The sequence below is a fragment of the Amphiura filiformis genome, chromosome 3 (assembly GCF_039555335.1).
Source record: "Amphiura filiformis chromosome 3, Afil_fr2py, whole genome shotgun sequence".
In the NCBI taxonomy this organism is placed as follows: domain Eukaryota; kingdom Metazoa; phylum Echinodermata; class Ophiuroidea; order Amphilepidida; family Amphiuridae; genus Amphiura; species Amphiura filiformis.
This window is the reverse complement of record NC_092630.1, coordinates 40,066,727-40,087,264: the sequence shown is the minus strand read 5'-3', so window position 1 is coordinate 40,087,264 and position 20,538 is coordinate 40,066,727. Positions and strand designations below refer to the sequence as shown.

Sequence of the window (20,538 nt, the reverse complement as noted above, 5' to 3'; positions counted from 1 at the left end):
TACATGTAAAGTCTATGGGGGTGACAATTAGAAATGGACGGCAATATGAAAAACCCTCATTTTGGGCCATTTTAGACACTAAAATGCCCATAAAAAAAGAATAGCACTTAGTTTGGATGTAAAATTCACACACAATGCTACCTGAGTGAGTACAAACATAATTAAATACATTTCATTCGGGGGCTATAGCAAAAACAAAAAATGTCCTATACCTTAATGGTTATGGAACAAAGGTGGACACTCTGGCCGTGGTGGGGCTCGAACCCGCAACCTTTCGATTACAAAGCTCACGCCCTAACCATTAGACCAACATGCTTCCCAAGAACAAGACTAAAACTTTGAAAAAGAACTTAATAATGGCAGAAGATTTTCCAGTACTAACTACAAAGTTATCATGTTCGTTAAATCAGTCAAGACACTATAGTTCATATGGCTTCCTCAAGGCAGTGCATGCTCCAGTGGGCGTAGTATACAAATATTAACTGTCTATGAGTGTGATGGTAGAAATATAATCACAAGATGAAAGATGGATTGTTCCATTCCACGAGCCAGAACGGCAAGTGGAATGGAACAATACATCTTTCACCAAGTGATTATATTTCGACCATTACACGAATTTAAGACAGTTAATATTTGTTTTATATCACTCATTCATAAATTCTATTACTAAAATATTATTTAAGGTAGGAAATACATTTTTTCATCAACATAACACCATGTTTTGCTGTGATATGCTTCACATTTTGGGGTCTACCCCATAACTAAATCGGCGAGTCCAAGAGTCCGCCCACGGCTTGGTGCACTACGGCAGAGCACATGATGGTAAAGACTATCACACGGAGAGGGTGATAGTAAAAATGATAAATGGTAATCAACCAATGAACTGTCTAGAATTTATGTATGAGTGATATAATATTTAATAGCGCTTGTTGCCTCAAAGAACTGGCGTTTGTATGCGCGATCAAAGGTGGTGCATCTAGCTGTACATGCGCAAAGTATCCGCGACAAAGTACTGACATCACTATCTTGAGGAAGTCAAATGGAGGCATGCCACAGTAGAAAACTGTGTAGAATTTACATCACTTGATGCCTGTCAGAGGCAATGCATGCCAAATCACATACTGCGATTCCACTGACTCGTGCAGCAACACACCTCACTGTGTGACCCTAAGTATAGTAACCATAAAATCTATTTTGTAGATTTGACAATTGTTAGCACCATCTTACCTTTCAGCATCGCCAGTGTTGCTGATCATACTATTATTGAGATGAGCTCTTTCAGCCTTGCTAACTAGTGGTAATAGGTTAACAGCTATGCTACCCTGTGAGTCCTCTGCTTCAAGACCATATAACTCTGCCATAGTTAACCCAAAGTCTCTGAAAATGAAATGAACGCAATAAACATTATCCTCCTAAATTAGTGAACAGCAGGCCTACAAACTCACAAGAGCATGCAAGAATTGGAGTATTTGGCTTCTAGTTAGCCAGAAAGAGCCGACATGTTTTTAGAGGCCTGGTGATCAATTCAGTTGATTCACAATATGATACGTCTCCAGCGGTTGCTGGGGAGAGCCCAAAATACACAGTATATCATGGGGGGTAAAGTCCACATCCAATGCCTGCGTAATAAGAATACAACACAGTAACATTAACTGTCAATTAATGGTACATGCGACTGCACACTTAAACAGCAATTTACAATTATAGTAGATCCATTTTCAATCTATTGATGACACAGAATCCTTTGTGGATCTGTTTTCAATATTAGTATTATCACACTCACATGAAAATCCAAAGGTGGCTAGAATGGCAATATTGACCTTGGGAGGTCAAAAATTTGACTGGCAAGAGTAACTGCTGGCAATGCATCATATTGTGAATAACAAGAATTAAGGTAAGTGTGGCATTTCCAAGCTTTATATATTATATCTTAAGAATTCCAATTGAATGAACGCAGCTTTTAACAGCTGCACTCGATCCAACCGCGATCGTATATTGCGTATTTCAAACTACAACGCTTGACGCATACGACCTTGGATACAATGCTATCCAATCACGAAAAGTGCGTTGGCATTGTTGATTCACTTCAGCGTTACTCACGCACAGTCGCTGCACGCTGGCGTACATCGCGCAGTGTACGCAAAAATTTGTCACGCTATTGAAAGCTGCGTTCATTCAATTGGAAATCCCACTATAGTTGCCACATGTCATACAAATTACTGGATTACAATACATCAACAAGATCTATCCTTCTAATACATTAAAAAAAGGATCTAAGCAGCAATTGATTCAAACAGTACTCACCCTCTCAGATATTCTGCTTCTATGTCAACCACAAAATCCTCTTGAAAATCTTCCAAAATTGTATCTCCAATCCAACTCTGGAATGAAAATCAGTTACTTGTGAAATGTATTCTTAATGGAGCTGTAAGAGACAATTGGTATCTTTTTGCTAACTTTTTTCTAATTGGCTAAGTGAAGGTTCCGACGTATGTGTGACCTGTTCCCAACTTGTGTAAAGTCGCAAGTTGGTAGGTTCGAGATCTCTTGGCTGCTGAGTTGATGTTCTTTGTTTGACATGTACCTGTGCAAGCCAGTAGTATATGTCTTTATGAATGGGGCATTCTGCAAGCCAGTAGTATGTCCTTTGTCCATGGGGCACAATAATGTGGCATTCACAAGGATCAGTGCAGGTTAAACAAAGAATATCAACTCAGCAACAGGGGGTCTTGCAACTTTATGCTCATTTTGTTGGAGCAGGTCACATATATTTTAGAAAGCATATGGACAGGAGTACTAGAACTGTGAAGTTTCAGGAGTTTGTGAAAGTATAGTTGAAACCAATTAATAATATGTTCACATGAAAAAAGCAATACAAAATATTTATCATTCATACTAATGAAATATATTAAACCTACCATTTGTGTATAGTTGTATTACAACTGGTATGCTGGTATAACCATGTTCTATGTGATTGAAAAGGTGTAAATTTGTGCAAATAACACCTGCAGACCTGCCAACCTACCGAAGTCAGAATGAGGGACATTGAGACCAAAACCTTGTACATGTACACAAACTAGATACTGACAAATTCAAAGACTTGAGGTGTGCAATACTTTCAGAATTCAGAGAAGGTTTTGCAGGTCTGAATTTATCACAATAGACTAAAGAGAATGCTATATAGCAAATTTTAAAGTGACATTTTCATCATTTTCTGCTGTTCTTTCATTTAAATTTGGCATCACTGAAATTTTCAGACAACAGGACTGTCCCTCATTTTGACTTTGGTAAACCCCAAATGAGGGATAGTCCCTCAAAATGAGGGACAGTTGGCAGGTCTGCACCTGGGGAAATTAGATTTGTTTTTATTCTAGGAGGTTTAAGGGCCAAGAAAAACAAATTGTTTGTTTGCCCTTTCCCGACTGACCGAAAAATCACGAAAATCTTGGGTCGCGTTTTGATTTTTTTCTTTTATAACCTCAAAAATTTTGCAAAAAAATCATTAATTTTGTTTATACTTTTAAGATATTTTTGAGCCTTTTGAAACCAAACTTTGGCAAAGGGATACCTCAAGACTGTGTTTCCATGATTGTTCTCATTTTTCTTTGTTTCTGTTTTGTTTTTGAAACAAATGTGGGACTTTAACATCCGCTGTTTACATCATATTAAAAAAAAATCAACCTACCGACCTACCCGATTTTTTTTTCATAAAAGGGCAAACAAACAATTTTTTTTTCTTGGCCTTAGTTCATTAAAATAGCAAAACTTATAAAAATAAAGAAGTGCACACAATCTGTACAACATTTTTACCTCTATTTTCGAGTTGAGCTGTCTTTTTTCAATAATAGTAGCCAATTCATCAAAGAATAATGCCATAGCTTCTGGCATTTTATTGCTACTATTCTTGACATCATCCAGGAGGTTTGTCACTTGTCTATAACTGTCAGTCTGTCCTGTTGATGTACTGGCTCCACCAGGAGTTGCAGGCCTATAAATGGAAGCAGTGTCCGAATTAAGAAAATAAAAGGGGTTGTCCCACGGACAACCAGGTTGTAATTTCTGGTTGTCCACCAAAGTTTTTGGTTGTCCGTAAGCTGCCACAATTTGAAACAACTATATGCGACCAATAAAGTGGAGTGAGTGTAGTCAATTTATGAACAATTACTCTTAAATATTTAACAATTCATCAGTTGTGTCAGGTTTGAGCAAACTAACATGCTGAAAAGTGACTTTTGGCTGTAGATCTTTGGTTGTCCGCCGGACAACTAGAGCATTATCCGGTGCATTGTCCGGTGCATGTTTTGGTTGTCCCGGGCGAACGGACAACCAAAATTTCGAACACTGGATGGAAGGTAACATTAATATTTGGTATCTATCACAACAAGACAAAATAACTTCCTTGACTAATCCTACTGGTAATACCTGCCTCAAAATATATTTCTTTGTCAGTTAGTGTACATCAGTGTCTTGGTTAGAAATTGAGGTTTGCATCACTGGTATAGTATCATAGTATATAGAAGAATGTGCCCCTCCCAATCTATGTAAAAAATGTATGTTTTTTTTAGTGTTGCTCAGAACAATACTGAAGTTGAATACTATCTCAAAATCAATATTTCCGACATCCGACTCATTTTGCTTGATCACATCACAATTTGGGAAAATTCCATTTAGTGATAGAGTAACACACTAAAACCGTACTTACGTTTTACGTGCCATGTTGCGTACAATCATAAGGGCACCGATGACTCCAATACGTTTGTATTTAGGACTGTTACTGGACAGTTGCTTACGAATTACAATATGAAGTTCATCCTGTAAGTACATCAAGATATTATGAAATTTGTGCTAAGCAAGGCTTTTTTGGGGAAAAAAAAGGACGTGCATCAGTGCATGCAAGTTCTAGTAAAATAATGTGAATGTTGAGTGCGGCCTCTTAAAATTATTTTCAACTTTTTGCTTGAACTGTTTGTCTCAGCATAATTCCATGAAAACTAATTTTATGTCTTTGTTTTCCCATTTTAAAACATCTCATTCAGAAAATAAATTGATTGAGTCTCCATAAATAGCAGTCCCTTGAATTATAAACCAAAGGCATTGTTAACATTTCTAATTCTAGAAAACAGAGTAAGTAATATTTCCAAGCTATATAACCAACCTGAATTAATGCCGTATCTTGGCTACCTGAGCCAAATGCTAATGCACTGAGTACAGCAAATAGTTTACGTATCTGAGGCATAGACAGATTATCCAAATAGTCTAGCATACCCTGTCAACAAAAACAAAACAACATAATATGTTATACATTACGAGTGGTAGTGATATTTTGATCCCAATTTCATGGAAAAATTCTGCATAATTAAGGGGGTACTACACCCCTGCCTATTTTTGCATTTTCTCACAAATTAAAGTGCATTGGTGACAAGTAAGATATGTATATTATAGGGCAAGGACTACAACTACTGCACTGAAAATTCAGCAACTCAAGGCAAGTAGTTATTGATTTATTGATCAAATATTGGTTTTCCCTCATTTTTGGCTGTAACTCCACAACTGTTATCTGTGCTGAAATAAAAATTCCAGTGCAGTAGTTGTAGTCCTTGCCCCTATAATATACATATCTTACTTGTCACCAATGCACTTAAACTTTTGAGAAAAATGCAAAAATAGGCCCAAAATTGGGCAGGGGTAGTAGTACCTCCTTAAAGTTCCATACATTTGGTTTGGGTATCCTTCCAAATGCAAGTTACAGTATTCAGCAAGATCCTTCAGCAATGTCTGAATGCTCGTCTGATTATCGCAAAAAAACTAGGTCATGCGATGCTTCTGTGTTTACGCTGTAAACAGCACCAAATCTGCTGAAGAACAGTGCCAAAAACTATATGCAAATAAATGTGCTCAAAATATGAAAACCCATCTCATGCTCTCGTTTTTTAACACAAGTTTGTGCACTATTGAGCTTAATGTGTCGGTTCAGGTGTGTTTCATGCTATGGTGCATTATTATTGTTCTTAATTTTTGATAATGAAACTCACATAATATAAACACAGTAAAAATATTCATCTCACCTTAATGAAGATGACAAACTGTGCCAGATCAGAAGCATTGGTTTCCACCAGTTCTGTGAGTACATCTAAGGCAGCATCTACTTCAGCTTCAAATCCACTGCTGATATGGGCAACTAGAGCACCCACAACTTCCTGTAACACAACATAATGATGCAGGATTGTATTAATAACAACTAAAAAAACAAAAGTACAACAATAAACATCTTTTGAGCAAAAAGTACACATAGTCCATATACCTTCCTCAAGTCAGTAAAGTAAAATCAAATTTTGAGATTTTCTCAGTAACTGTTCATTTGTGCAGGAATCTGTTTTGCTAGTTGGATTCTGTGCATCATTTCCTTTCTGAAAATGTATACTTTTATATACTTCTCATCAGTAAAGTAGGTAATGAGGATACGCATCCTGCACAAGAACAAATAAACACAATGGGGAATGATTGCTCGCTACAAGAGGAAAATGAATATAAAAATAAGAAAGAATGAACAGTTTACCAACCCAAAGTGTTACAATTAAACATGACAACAAATAAATACAAATCCGACCGGCACACAACCCAACTTGAACAAAAAGCAACGGAATGTGCCGGCTTGGGAATCGAACCCATGACCTTCCGATCTCTAGACGGATGCCTTATCCATTCTCATCATTACATTTAGAGAGACAATAAAAACAATATCTAAATTACTGACTCGAGGAAGGTATACAGACTATAGCTGTTCAGAGTTATGTGCCATGGATAGAGCTTACACTGTATAGCATTAACTCAGTTGAAGAACAATCACATTGATCATAACAACAAGATGGTTGACCCTTTGGTCATCAAGAATGTTGAAGAGGCGATCCCCATCGCTAACTCAAAACTCAGAACAATTAGGTAATTTACTTTCTGCATTCAATCACTTAAATAGCAAGAAGATCTTACCTGTCTACAATACATGTCAAATGCCAGGAATGCCTGTTTATACATGGAACATGCATAGAGACTGACGGTTGGTTCTGGAGATCTCAGGAGCACTTCAGCTAGACTCAGGATTGATGGAAAATACTCACGAATAGCCTGAAATTGCAACATTTACTTATTTATTTATTTCTTATTTAACCTGGGGTGACCAATCAATGCACTGGCACTGTTCTCCCTTGGTTCCCTGTTGAACATGAAACAAGCATACTCATTAAAAGAATTGGGTCAACTTAGTGTGTATATTTTCTTCCTAAAATGTGCACATCACATACACCAAGGCCCTATGTTATGGGTTGACAAGTGAAATGACGGACGACTGAAAAACATCCATGCAAATTGTGTCAGACTCGGCACCAGAATCTGGAGAAATGATTTTGTGAAGCTGTGTCAAAGTTCAACTTTTTCACCAGTGTTTGTTATCTTATAGTTTTAGAACATCCAGCACGCGATCCTGTCACCGTGAACGTGAATATTTTCTCTAATCTGGCACTTTTTGAAAGCTGCATGATATCAGTCGTCATTAACAAGCATAACATAACACATCAATAATAAGTACAATGACCGATGTCTACACACATACCCTCACCCCATAATGACTGGAATAATGACACTATAAGTAATTACAGACACATGGTATAGGTATCTCCAATTGGAAGCAATAAGCATCCCATATTGCCAGGAGTCCCCAAACATACACACACACACCCCCACTCGCGTAGGCAGGAAAACGAGGACCTCATTTTTCACTTGATTTAAAACATGCTAACCGAGGACTCACACATCCGTTCTTAATCGCCATACCGTGGACCTCACTCACACCAGACCACTTACTATCCAACCGTGGCCCGTCCTATACCACCCATAGGTGGACCCGTTTTAAATGCATTTTTACGTTATTTGCGATGTCCTTGATACATTTAAAAGACAGAGGACGTCCACGGTCACCGGGTGTTTTCATTTGTCATGTGTGTATCCTTGTGTGTGTCCTCGTTTGCCTGGCTACGTATAAACGCATAAATGTGTATCAATTTAAATTTCCTTCATGAAAATTGATTTTAGGTACATCCTGATGTGTCTGAATCTGTGTTGACATCCCTGCTCCCATATTATGAGAGATTCACAGCATTTGTGTTTGAACTAAATTTTCTTTAGTAAATTGTTACTACAGATTTGTGTTTGACTCCCCTAACCTGTGCATGTGATGAGAAAGTTGCCTGTAGCAGTATTTCACTCAAGTGTCCCATCCTGATCTTATTCCGGAAAACACTCTCAACTGATTTCTTACGATCTGGAGCAGCATAGTGGATGATGATTAGCACAATAATGTCCAAAGCCTAGAATAAACAACAACAAAAAGCGCAAAAACAAACAAATGTCAGACTCATTTTACTGAATTTCAATTTGTTAGAAAAAACATCCCACTTACATTAGAAGTTACAGCATGTCATGGTCATTCAACTCCAACAAAAAAAATCAATTTTCATTGTCTAGATTAGGTGGGTAACCTGATTGAAAATCTCACCCCCCACTTTACCTCATCAAAATGCTGATTTTGGTATCAGATGAAAGCTCATATTTTTCTCATAAACATATTGAAATTTGGCGTTCCAAATCGGTATATTTCCGAAGAACTGCCGAATTAGTCTCAACTATGGTATACCATAGTTGAGACTAATTCGGCAGTTTTTTGATGATATCTTGGGAAATACACTGAGCTGGAATTCTAATTTCAATATGTTTATGAGAAAAATAGGGCCTTTCACTTGAAATCAATATATTATATGATTATGATGATTGTCATTAATAAAAACACTGTAGACTACCAATATCACACTGTATAAATGTCGGTAATTCCATTAGGAATTAGTCACATTTACAAAAAACATTTACATTTTCTTTTTGCATTTTTGCTTGAAAGGGATGACATTTTATGTTATACGTAAGTTTTAAAGAATTTGATTTTTCAAATATATCAGGTCACCTTCCTTTAATGAAAAAATAATTACGCCTTGGAAGATTTGAATGGGTATGCAAAACATGCAGTCCCACTTCCAATAATTGCTTTTAATGTATTTTGGTTCTTGAGATATGTTTTTGACACTCTTTACATCACAACTCAAGAACCACAAGATGCAAAGTTGCACTGTCAATCATATTTGAATTCTTCGTCACCACTTCAAAATAACCATGACAATTATCGCCAGAGGTCATTACTATTCACAGAATACCACAACTTGACCAATTCGCAACAGCTAACTGCTCTAACTAGCCTTAAACAGTTGGTGTAAGTTGATGAGGCCTAGTAATAACTCCATTTACAACATTGCTTCCTTTGGTCCAGTTGGATCAGATTGTGTGACATAAATATATCAAAAAAAATTCTTTAAAGGATGTACGACGACTCTCTTCTTGAGTAGACAGACAGACAGACACCGGTCATATTCCAGTTGATTTTACTGAAATGTTTCATGGCCACAAGGATATAACTGATGCATGTTGGAAAGAACACATTTTGCTGCTGTAGAAAAAAAACCAAATTTTTGGAAACAAAAAATCTTGGACTTACCTTATGATCCTTAGTTGAGTCAACACTCTCTATAGCCTGCAAATTGTTAAAAGATGGGTGCAATATTGAAATGAAATGCTAAAAACATGCTAAGAAAATAAAATGCTACGGACAGGCTAATATAAAGTATGAATTGATAATATATCATATTTATGTGTTATCTGTTGCAGTACGAATATTCATGAGGACACTATCTGTCGATCCTTAATGTAATTATTTCATGTTAGCTGAACCTAACCCTAATTTTGTGTAAAATAACATGAAGGAGTAACCATACCACCAGTCCAGTCTTTAGCCTTTCAGAAACATGTAGATTTGCTTTGCTAATGTAAATTACATTACATCATATTATACTTAATCCTGCCTTCCAAAACATAAAAATTTGATTTAATTTGCTACTAATATGGCAGACCTGCCAACCTACCAAAGTCAGAAAGAGGGACATTGAGACAAAATCTTGTACATATACACAAACCAGGTACCAACAAATTCAAAGACATGAGGTGTGCAATACTTTCAGAATTCAGAGAAGGTTTTGCAGGTCTGAATTTATCACAATAGAGTTATAGACTCATGAGAATGCTATATATAGCAAAATTTGAAAGTGAAATTTGCATCATTTTCTGCTGTTCTTACATTTAAATTTGCCATCACTGAAATTTTCAGAAAACAGGACTGTCCCTCATTTTCACTTTGGTAAACCTCAAATGAGGGACAGTCCCTCAAAATGAGGGACAGTTGGCAGGTCCGATATGGATATTAATAATGATGATTTACCTTGACCCAGCCTTCTGTTACAGCCTTCCAGAAACATATGTTAGATTTGATGGTTTCTAGAATGAGTAACTTACAATCACCTTCCTTGCTTGCATTAGTTCTGTACAATATGATATCAATTAGTATAATCAATCATTCAATTAATTTACCAATTAAGTAATTATTCGATCAACTTTTCAATAAATCACGATACCTTATCACATATGACAGATCAGATTGATTCATTTATTATTTTCAGATTTGAAATGCTAAATCATTACCATATAATGAAAGACAGAGATAAAAAGACTAAATCGCGTCTGACTTCAGGGCAAATGTGCGCCATGATTGGTTGCCGATCTGTGCAGTACAGCATTTTCTGTCTATTTGTCAGAATTTCAGACGCGAACTAGTCTTTTTATCTGTCTTTCATTATAAATGAAGACACAAATATATCACTGAAAATTTGCCAATTTACTTTATTTGACATTGACCAAACTAATCCCTAATTCTGCACTACTTTACCTTGGTCTTCGCTGTGGAGTGGAGGCTGTTGTTGGTGGTAGCATAGAATGAAGGTCAAGGTTGTTCCTCAATTCACTAATTACCTGAAATTAATCATGCATATAACATAACAAGGTGAATTCACTTCGAAACTTTTATTAATATCCCTAAACTATGAAAACATAAGCAGGACTTGCATTTGGTACTTTCCCATTGCTTAAAGTGTTATGCAAGTGCCTGGCCTAGTTTTAAGATTTTAAAAACCCAACAGAGCATTTTACATAATGATGTCATGTCTTATAACCTGGTAACAACCAGGAGAGAATGCTGATGGGCTAGTCGTGAAACTGGCCCAATGGTGAAAACCGTAATTAACTTGTATGTGAATGTTTTAAGAACATATACACTCTCATCTGTTTATCATGTGCATGACTCTCAATCTAAGTTAATCCAGTCTCTACAAGATTGCATTGTTGTTGAAATTTAGCCATAGACTCACAAAGTAAAAATTTAGCACATTTTACAAGTCAATGTTTCATCCTGCTAAATTTATTGGAGTTCTGGCTTGTTTTACTACACATCGATAACTAGAGATGCTTTTTGTTTCTCATAATACAAATATCCAGCTTCAAATGAGCAGCTGGTGTATACTGTAGACCTACCTCGGTAGCATCTGTACTAGTGACAGATTGTAAGATAAATTTCACCACAGCTGGTAGATCTTCTAACTCGGCTGATGCTAGAGTTTGAAGGGCTGCGGTGCGAGCCTACGCAAATATATAAATACAAAATAAGAATATGACATAATTGCTTCATATGGTTTTATTAATCAATGAATTTAATCATTAGAATAGCAATTACGTTTATCAACATACAACTTTTTATAAATCAGTAACATGAACAGTTGACCATTTTGAAAACTGTACAGCACTGAAAAACATGTACCCTAAAAATTACTGAGCATTGAGCAAAATATAATTAATTATGTGCAAAACAATGATTTGCTCAAATCAATACTACAAACAAAGACATAACTTGAACGATGGTACATATATTTAAAGTGTTTGAATTCCCAGCTCACCTGCATTGTGAGTTCCGGAGTCAAATTGAGGTTGGTTAGCGCATCCAATATAGGCACAGTCAACTGGCTATTTTGAACCAACAGCTCTCTGCAAGCATATAATAGATATGAGAAGATAAGATGCATGACAAAAGCAATACTGAAGACATTTTGTTTCACTTTGAGTTAAACATGGTAATACACATAAATGGATGGAATGTTGTCCATTTTCAACTAGCAGTGAGTATATCAACTGTAAACACTATTTAATCTGAGACAGAATTAATAAGACTAGTTTGCATCTGAAGTCACTCTTAATCAAACTCCCCATGACCCTTGATTTGTATAAGTAGTGCATTGTGCGTAAAAGGAAGGCTCATTCACCTGGTGCCTTCATAGGAAAATTGCAGAAAATTACAGTACTTTTACAAGGCAAAAAGCAAATTTTCTAGGCATTGTTGACATGGTGCCTTCAGGAAAGAAAGTTTCACATTACTAAGACCAAACCTTTAAGACGGCACGTATATGTTTGAAGATGCAAAATTAACCATAAGGTACCACCATGTTCAGAAACTCAATTATTAATAACTCTACGTCACTGCTCTATTCAGACTCCTTTTTATGCTTAACTCTGAGTTTGATTGACAGGTGATGTTCAATTCAGTCTCTGATTATAAATAAGTCTCAGCAGAAAAAAAATTAATCAATCACTTATCTGTCAATAATGAATAACACAAAAACAGTTTGCTTACTGTAACTTATTAGCCACTGCGTTATGCTCCTCATCAGAGACAACTTCAGGGATGCAAGCGACAATCTCTCTCTGAACACTCTCACAAGACACATCTACCATATCCAGCATCTTATCTGTCATTTCCTGTTCATAGACAAAGAAATCACTTTAGACTAAACATTGTGATTAATTGATTGATGTACTTTCAAGAGTTGGAAAGGTTGTACATTAGCATTCTCTGTACAAAAGAGAAATTTGATAACAAGATTCTCACATCATTTATTTGATCAGCACCAAAAACTTTATTTGATCTTTGGGTTGTAACATTGTGGGGTCAAACTTCTTCTTCTTAGCGTGCCCAAGCGCAGGGTCAAATGCGCCTGAGCCAATAGCTGACGCAGTGACGAGCAGAATTGTTGAATTCAGCTAGGTCCTCATGTGTGCAATGTTGCCCCATCTGTGGACAGACCAACAGGTGTTCCATAGTCTGTGGAACCGTTCCACACTCACAGGTAGCGTTTTGTCCTTCTGGTAGGTATCCCCATTTCTGCAAAGTGACCTTGCACCTTCCGACCCCTGATCTAAGTCTGTTGAGACACCGCCATGTGGAATCAGCTCCAGGTGGTAGCTACTCACTGGGTTGCAGTCCCATAGCTGGTGAATTGGGAGATATTTCTTTCCACAGGGTGAGTCTTTCCGCTTCCTTGGAGACTGTCCCAAGAGGATGAACTTTGCTTAATCATCAATCATCCCTGACATTAAGGCTGATGTACGTGTTGTGCACTTCAGCAAGGTGTAGACATCAAAATCCATCCAGGAGTAATTAGGAAGCTATCATGCTGGAATGAGGTAACCTCGCAAAATATTGCACACACAAGACAACAATTTTTAATGAGCTATTCCATTTGAAATCCATTCATCCCTATGGAAGACATGGCCTTAATGTCCCACACATGGAGCGTGAATTTCAAATGCGGTCACCATTCGCTAAGATGGTTCCAATTAACAAGGACAGTTAGTCATTGGCATGTGTCTAAAGTCAAATAAGATAATGTGATCTTCAGTACATAGCACAATTGTTATCTTCTAGAAAAAGCTTATTGCTATCTTCTGTAGATAGTCTGATTGCTATCTTCTGTAGATGGCATGATTGCTATCTTCTGTTCTGATGGCATGATTCCTATCTTCTGTTCTGCAGAATTGCCATCTTCATCTCCCAAATTCTGTCAATCATCAGTAGAATGAAATCATCTTTAGTAGATTGCATGACTGTTATCCTCAGTAGATAGCATGATTGCTATCTTCAGTAGATAGCAGTATTGCTATCTTCAGCAGATAGCAAGATTTCTATCTGCAGTAGATAGTATGATTGCTATTTTTCAATAGAGGATTACTCTTTTTTGTAGATAACATGATTGCCATCTTCAGTATACGGCATGATTGCTATCTTCAGTAAATAGCATGATTACTATCTTCAGTAGATAGCATGATTTCTATCTTCAATAGATAGCATGATTTCTATCTTCAATAGAGGATTACTATTTCTGTAGATAACATGATTGCTATCTTCAGTAGATAGCATGATTGCTATCTTCATGATTGCTGTCTTCAGTATACGGCATGATTGCTATCTTCAGTAAATAGCATGATTACTATCTTCAGTAGATAGCATGATTTCTATCTTCAATAGAGGATTACTATTTCTGTAGATAACATGATTGCTATCTTTAGTAGATAGCATGATTGCTATCTTTAGTAGATAGCATGATTGCTATCTTCATGATTGCTGTCGTCAATAGAGGATTACTCTTTTTTGTAGATAACATGATTGCTATCTTCAGTAGATGGCATGATTGCTATCTTCAGTAAATAGCATGATTACTATCTTCAGTAGATATCATGATTTCTATCTTCAATAGAGGATTACAATTTCTGTAGATAACATGATTGCTATCTTCAGTAGATAACAAGATTGCTATCTTCAGTAGATAGCATGATTGCTATCTTCATGATTGCTTCTTCAGTAGATAGCATGATTGGTATCTTCAGTAGACAGCAAGATTGCTATCTTCAGTAGATAGCATGATTGCTATCTTCAGTAGATAGCATGATTGTTATCTTCAGTAAGTAGATGCCACGATTGTTTTCTTCAGTAGATAGCAAGATTGCTACCCACAAAATTATGATAACTAATAATTGATGCCTGGTTTGTGAATATGGTTGAGATACTTACTTTACTGTTGATGACCCGGTCAAGCCACTTAAACTGGTTCAAGATAAGACTTGGTAGGTTTGCTGATTCGCTGTAGTCAAACATACTACTGCATGGAGAAAAGAAAAGTTTGAAACACTGTAAAGGTTATCGATAAGAAAAATGAAAGAGACATTAAAGAGAATTCATATCCACTTATCAGTTTTGATATAATTGGCATTTATTAGATGATTTAAGGAAGGGTATGAGCGTTTGGACAGTATTTATTGTGGGACATTAGAGCACATCAGACATATCGAATTGCATTCTGAATACAAAGAATGTCCTTCTGATATCAAATAATTTTGATTTTTGAAATTCGCAATGTAATACACATTTTATGGCAAATCATTAAAATTGATATTTTGATATTTAACAGTACTTGAAGTAAACTTTATAAATCTAATGATTTATAGTACTTAAAGTGTATGTAGGTGGGATGAAAAGCCGACGATCAATTGAAAATTTTGACCTTTCGTATTGAAGATATGGATTTTTTTTTCCAAAACACCAAAAATAAATAGGTCTTTTTGGGAAAAATCCATATCTTCAATATAAAAGGTCAAAATTGTCAATTGATCGTCGGCTTTTCCTCCCAGCTACATACACTTTAAGAATATATCATTAGATTTATAAAATTTATTTCGAGGACTGTTATATATCAAAATTTGAAAAAATATCAAATTTTAATAATTTGTCATAAAATTTGTATTATATCGTGAATTTCAAAAATGAAAATTATTTGATATCAGAAAGACATGCTTCAGTATTCAGAATGCAATTGACACGCCTGAGGTGCTCTCATGTCCCACAAAAAATACTGTCTAAACGCCATAAACGCTCATTCTAGATCCCTTAAACAGGTGCTAACAACATAAAGGACAGAAAATTAAAAGGCTTGATCAATTATTGTTGTAAACATAACTACTTACTCTTCATCACCCATAAACTCTGGCAGCTTTTCCAATAACATTACAATTAGTGGTGACTGTGAAGAAACAATTACATCAAAGAAAAGAAACAAAATATAAATTATAAATTGTTTGCTACATGTGGGTTGTTGTTTAGTATCAAAGTGAATAAATATCAAGTGATTTGAAAAAAGAAACCAAACACCAAAGATGTTTTAAGTTGACTTTATAATTTTGCTAACCTTTTTATCCTGCTTTAAAATGATACAGAATACTTCCTGAGTAACATTAGACAACTACTACCACATTATATCTAAGGTACTACCATGCATTGAACTCACCTGCAAGTCATCTATACCAAGTAATAATCTCATAAGACTGTCTTGACTACCACCTCTGGCACTAAAATAAATAACACAAATGTGATTATATAATTGTATTGGACTCTAGAGCCTAGCATCATTCTGGAGGTGTGTATTTCACATGCAAGCCTGTCTCTGTCTCTTGTTCACCGGGGTGCATTAATGGCTGCACAATGTGCAGTGCACATTATCATTGATTATTATAGGTTGGAAAGGTTCAGGCCCCTATGTTAAAAAATATATATTCCAATGTACAACAGCAAATATGATCATGGATAAAGATGCATGGATGGTGTGACATCAGAATCTTTTAAGCTAAGGATATGAGACCAAACATTTTGTTCTCGATAAAGTAGTATTTTATGATTCAAGCATCCTCTTTTTATGGTATGTTTGAGTAGGTATCCACGCAAAAAGTTTATTCCCAAAATTTCAGTTGGTTTAAATAGATTTTTTTCCTCAAAAGACCCTTTTTTCAGGTTTTTGGGGAAAAAATCTATATCTTCAATATGAAAGGTCAAAATTTTCAATTGATCATCGGCTTTCATTCCAGCTACATATACAAAGTGTCATTAGATTTATAAAGTTTACTTCAAGGACTGTTAAATATCAATTTTCAATCACTTTGCCATAAAATGTATATTAAATTGTGAATTTCAAAAAATCAAAATTATTTGATGTCAGAAGGACATTCTCCGTTTTAAAAATGCAATTTGATGTCGGATGTACTCTCAGGTCCCGCAAAAAAAATGTGAAAATGTTGATATCCGAGCCCTTAATTATACTATTTGCATATAATTTCAAAAGTTAATTCTAATTTAAAGCATTTTGCCGAGGATGCCCTCAATATTTTTTTCAAAATTTTGTTTTTACACGATTGTAATGTACTTTATTAAACTAAGACACCCTGTTAAAATCAAGACTTAAGGTGCTGTAGTTTTGTCAAAATCCGAGATTTTGCATAAAGCGCAGGAACCGTTGTTTATTATTACGATGGAAATAGAAGGTAGTAAATTTCAATTTTTTTTTGCTTTACCTCAGTTGTTCGGCTCAAAATTAAAAGGGGACAGATCTGACAGTACAAGATAACATTTAATGTAAAAGAAATACTAAATCCATTTTTATGGAAATGTTACAATATGACTAAGAATCAAGTATCAACTTACCTTTCACAATTTGCTGCTGTTATGGTAGGGAGAAGACTGTATTTGAATCTACAGAGAACACAATAGAAAATTGAGATAATTAAAAATACCAGTTCATCTAGTTTACCTGATTTTGATTGAGGAGTGGTACATATTATACTTAACTAAGGTAAGCTGACAATATTATTTTTCCTGCAGTAGGACGGACGTTTGTTTTTTATACAGCAGGCTGCCGACCCAATTAGTTGTTATCAGCTAATCTGTTTTATCACCGAAGAGTGTGAGACTATCAATATTATAAATAGTGAATAGTCAGAAAATGCTATCAGATTCAAAATTGCTGTGTGAGAACACTCAATGCACTTTCTGGTATTAATTACATCAGCCATTTTCATGTCAAATCATAAAGATCACAATCTATGGGCCATGAAACAGTTCAGTTGCACAAGACACACCCTTCATATATAATTATAAAGATGTACCACTGTATACAGGTAAATTAAGTAATTCTTGGGCAAGATCAAACACTATGAACGCTAGTGGCTCCGCGATAAACACACACACACATAGCGTGGTACATAAGAAAGCATGCACAAGCCTTACATTGAGTACACGCTTAGTTTGCTACATGGACACAACACGCATGTTCCAGTTTGGACAAGAAATACTACTGCATGAATTATACTTTAATTTAACTTTAATGCTATGTATATAACTTTAAAACCAAAACGAGATTAGATCTGTGAGATTGACTCTTTCAGGGAATTTAGAATTTGCAGGAGAGCATTTTAAAAATAGCTCTTCTGGGGCTTTCAAGGAGAGCTGTTTAGAGCATTTACAATAGAATATAATATTAGGAGATGAATGGTCAACTAAGGAGAGCTAAAAATTACTCTCCTACAAAAATGTATATCAGATTTAAGGAGAGCAATAGAGAGTGATTGCTTTCACTCTCTTCAAAAAGGCAGTCCCTGCTTCTTCCTTGCATAGAATATTGAATCTTACCTCACTGCATCTTCAATGTGGTTTTGGACCCCAGCTACAAAGTCATCTACAACCTGCAAAATCAAAATAGACAGAAACTTGTTAACAATCTTAAGGGATCAACTTGTCACAATTTTCTGCAAAACCAAAGGAACAACTGCAGGTCCCACCCATGTATTACAAGAACTACATAATTATTTGGGAGTTTTGGGATGCTAGTTTCAATATGGCACCTACCTGGGGGAAGTCATCATGTCTCTTGACGGCTCTGGTTAAATTCTTGACAAAGAGTGCTTGATCAACACCTACAAGAAAAAGAACAATTAATGATCAAGTTTGTCCAGACCAGATTTTTGTAACTTGTGTGGGGTGAAATGTTTCCTTTAATTAGACAACTTCATGAACTTCATGAACGTAATACAGTACGTTTAGTTGTAGACACTTTGCTAAGTATAGTGACGTGATCTGATATAGGCCAAGGCGATAATTACAAATCAGTTACAAGCAAAAATGAAGTGGCTTGTTTTCATAAAAATCATGTCTCTATAGTCGATTAAACTTCTTTGAGGCAGTGACGTCTGTTGTTGCAGTTACTTTGCACATACAGATGCACCGGCTTTGATCGTGAATATTAACACACCAGTTATTTGAGTGAATGGCTCAATGCACACAATCTAATTCTGTGCACATTGGGCATGCACTGATGTCACTGCATCAAGAAAGCAAAATAGAGGTCTTTAAAATAAATCTGTAAACAAAAGCTTGTATCTGAACAGAAAGAGCAAAGTGTACCAATGTGATATACAAGATTAAGGTGGTACTACAACCCTTGATCAATTTGTGACTATTTTTGCATTTTTCTCAAAAAATAATAACACACTGGTAACAAAAGTTATGTATATTATAGGGGCAAGGAATCCAGTTACTACACAGGAATTTCAGTGACTGAAGACAAGTGGTACGTTATTTATGATGAGAAAAGAGGTACCGCTAGAATGTACTGAAATTTCAGTGAATTGGATTCTTTGCCCCTATAAATACACATAACTTTTGTTACCAGTGTAGTTATTTTTGAGAAAAATGCAAAATTAGTTACAAAATTTATCAGGGGGTCTAGTACCAGTTTAATATGCTTTTTTTTGTAGTGTAGATAAAATACTTAAAGAATCAGTTGCTTTTGACTTCAACTTACTGAGTTCATTAGGCAAGTCTCCTGCCATCATTACAAAACCAGCTTGCTTGGTGAGTTCTCCAAACACGGATGTATCCTGTAACACCGTCCTGTCTTTTTGTGCTCCTCTGTCTCCATCTCCTTGACCCTTCCTACTTCTCTTTGAAGCTCCTGCTATAAATCAAATTATATGTGAACACAAATGATGTGAACATCTAAAGATTAGGCCTAAAGAAACAAATTTTATTAATTTGACCTCAGATGACCCCTTGATGACCCTGGACGACCCCGAAATGACCTTCCAAAAATTTGGCTCTAAATGTTGACTGTACCCACCAAATTTCACGCCCATACGACAATTTTTAGTAATTTGATCTCAGATGACCCCTTGGTGACCCCGGATGACCCCTAAATGACCTTCCAAAAAGTTGGCTCTAAATGTAGACTGTACCCACCAAGTTTCATGCCCATACGACAGTTTTTGTAATTGACCTTTGCCCTCAGTACATGACCTTGAATCCCACCCAAAAATAAGTAGCCAGAGTTTTTGACCATGACCCACCTATCCTGAAAATCTGAAGTCAATCCGCCCATCCATGCCCCAGATACAGCATCCGGACGGACGGAAGGATGGAAGGACGGAAACACGGACATTGCAAAAACAGTATGCCTCGTGGTGGAGACAAAAAAAGCGACCCTATTTTTTTTTCTTCTGATTTTTGGATCGGTCAAAAAGGGCAATAAAAACTTTTTTTAGGCCTTACTTCGATTTTAACTATTATGCACTATGCAGAGTACTGTACTTTGTTTCTTATTTAAAAAATTGTTAACATTTGAGACTTTAAGATTAAATCTTACAGGTTCAAGGAGTAATGTTTGTCATCAGCAATGCCTAAAGTACTATATAGCACGGTACCGTACTTTGAAAACTTTATAATTAAACACAATGTTCTACGTAATGTACATTCAATCTCCCAAATTAAACTTGAATGATTCTCACCAGCCGCTTGGTCATTGGTTCCTCGAACACGCTTTCCTCGAGACTTAGCCATGGGCTTGCGTCTGTAAA

At 36.0% G+C, this 20,538-nt stretch overlaps 1 protein-coding gene across 1 annotated transcript in view; it reads right to left on the bottom strand.

The window, feature by feature from the left end:
- Positions 1 to 20,538, bottom strand: part of LOC140148496 (Fanconi anemia group D2 protein-like) — a 39,450-nt gene extending 18,912 nt beyond the window's left edge. The window contains exons 1-22 of the mRNA XM_072170478.1: positions 20,470 to 20,538; positions 19,491 to 19,643; positions 18,536 to 18,603; positions 18,320 to 18,372; positions 17,336 to 17,383; positions 16,149 to 16,209; positions 15,829 to 15,884; positions 14,879 to 14,966; positions 12,665 to 12,789; positions 11,934 to 12,021; positions 11,515 to 11,619; positions 10,874 to 10,956; positions 10,370 to 10,469; positions 9,593 to 9,628; positions 8,217 to 8,360; positions 6,988 to 7,122; positions 6,066 to 6,197; positions 5,156 to 5,266; positions 4,703 to 4,812; positions 3,811 to 3,988; positions 2,305 to 2,381; positions 1,228 to 1,377 (exon numbers count right to left, since the gene is read on the bottom strand). Of these exons, the coding sequence (XP_072026579.1) occupies positions 1,228 to 1,377; positions 2,305 to 2,381; positions 3,811 to 3,988; positions 4,703 to 4,812; positions 5,156 to 5,266; positions 6,066 to 6,197; positions 6,988 to 7,122; positions 8,217 to 8,360; positions 9,593 to 9,628; positions 10,370 to 10,469; positions 10,874 to 10,956; positions 11,515 to 11,619; positions 11,934 to 12,021; positions 12,665 to 12,789; positions 14,879 to 14,966; positions 15,829 to 15,884; positions 16,149 to 16,209; positions 17,336 to 17,383; positions 18,320 to 18,372; positions 18,536 to 18,603; positions 19,491 to 19,643; positions 20,470 to 20,521 (2,153 nt within the window). The 5' untranslated portion in view covers positions 20,522 to 20,538. The remainder of the gene's footprint in view (positions 1 to 1,227; positions 1,378 to 2,304; positions 2,382 to 3,810; positions 3,989 to 4,702; positions 4,813 to 5,155; positions 5,267 to 6,065; positions 6,198 to 6,987; positions 7,123 to 8,216; positions 8,361 to 9,592; positions 9,629 to 10,369; positions 10,470 to 10,873; positions 10,957 to 11,514; positions 11,620 to 11,933; positions 12,022 to 12,664; positions 12,790 to 14,878; positions 14,967 to 15,828; positions 15,885 to 16,148; positions 16,210 to 17,335; positions 17,384 to 18,319; positions 18,373 to 18,535; positions 18,604 to 19,490; positions 19,644 to 20,469) is intronic.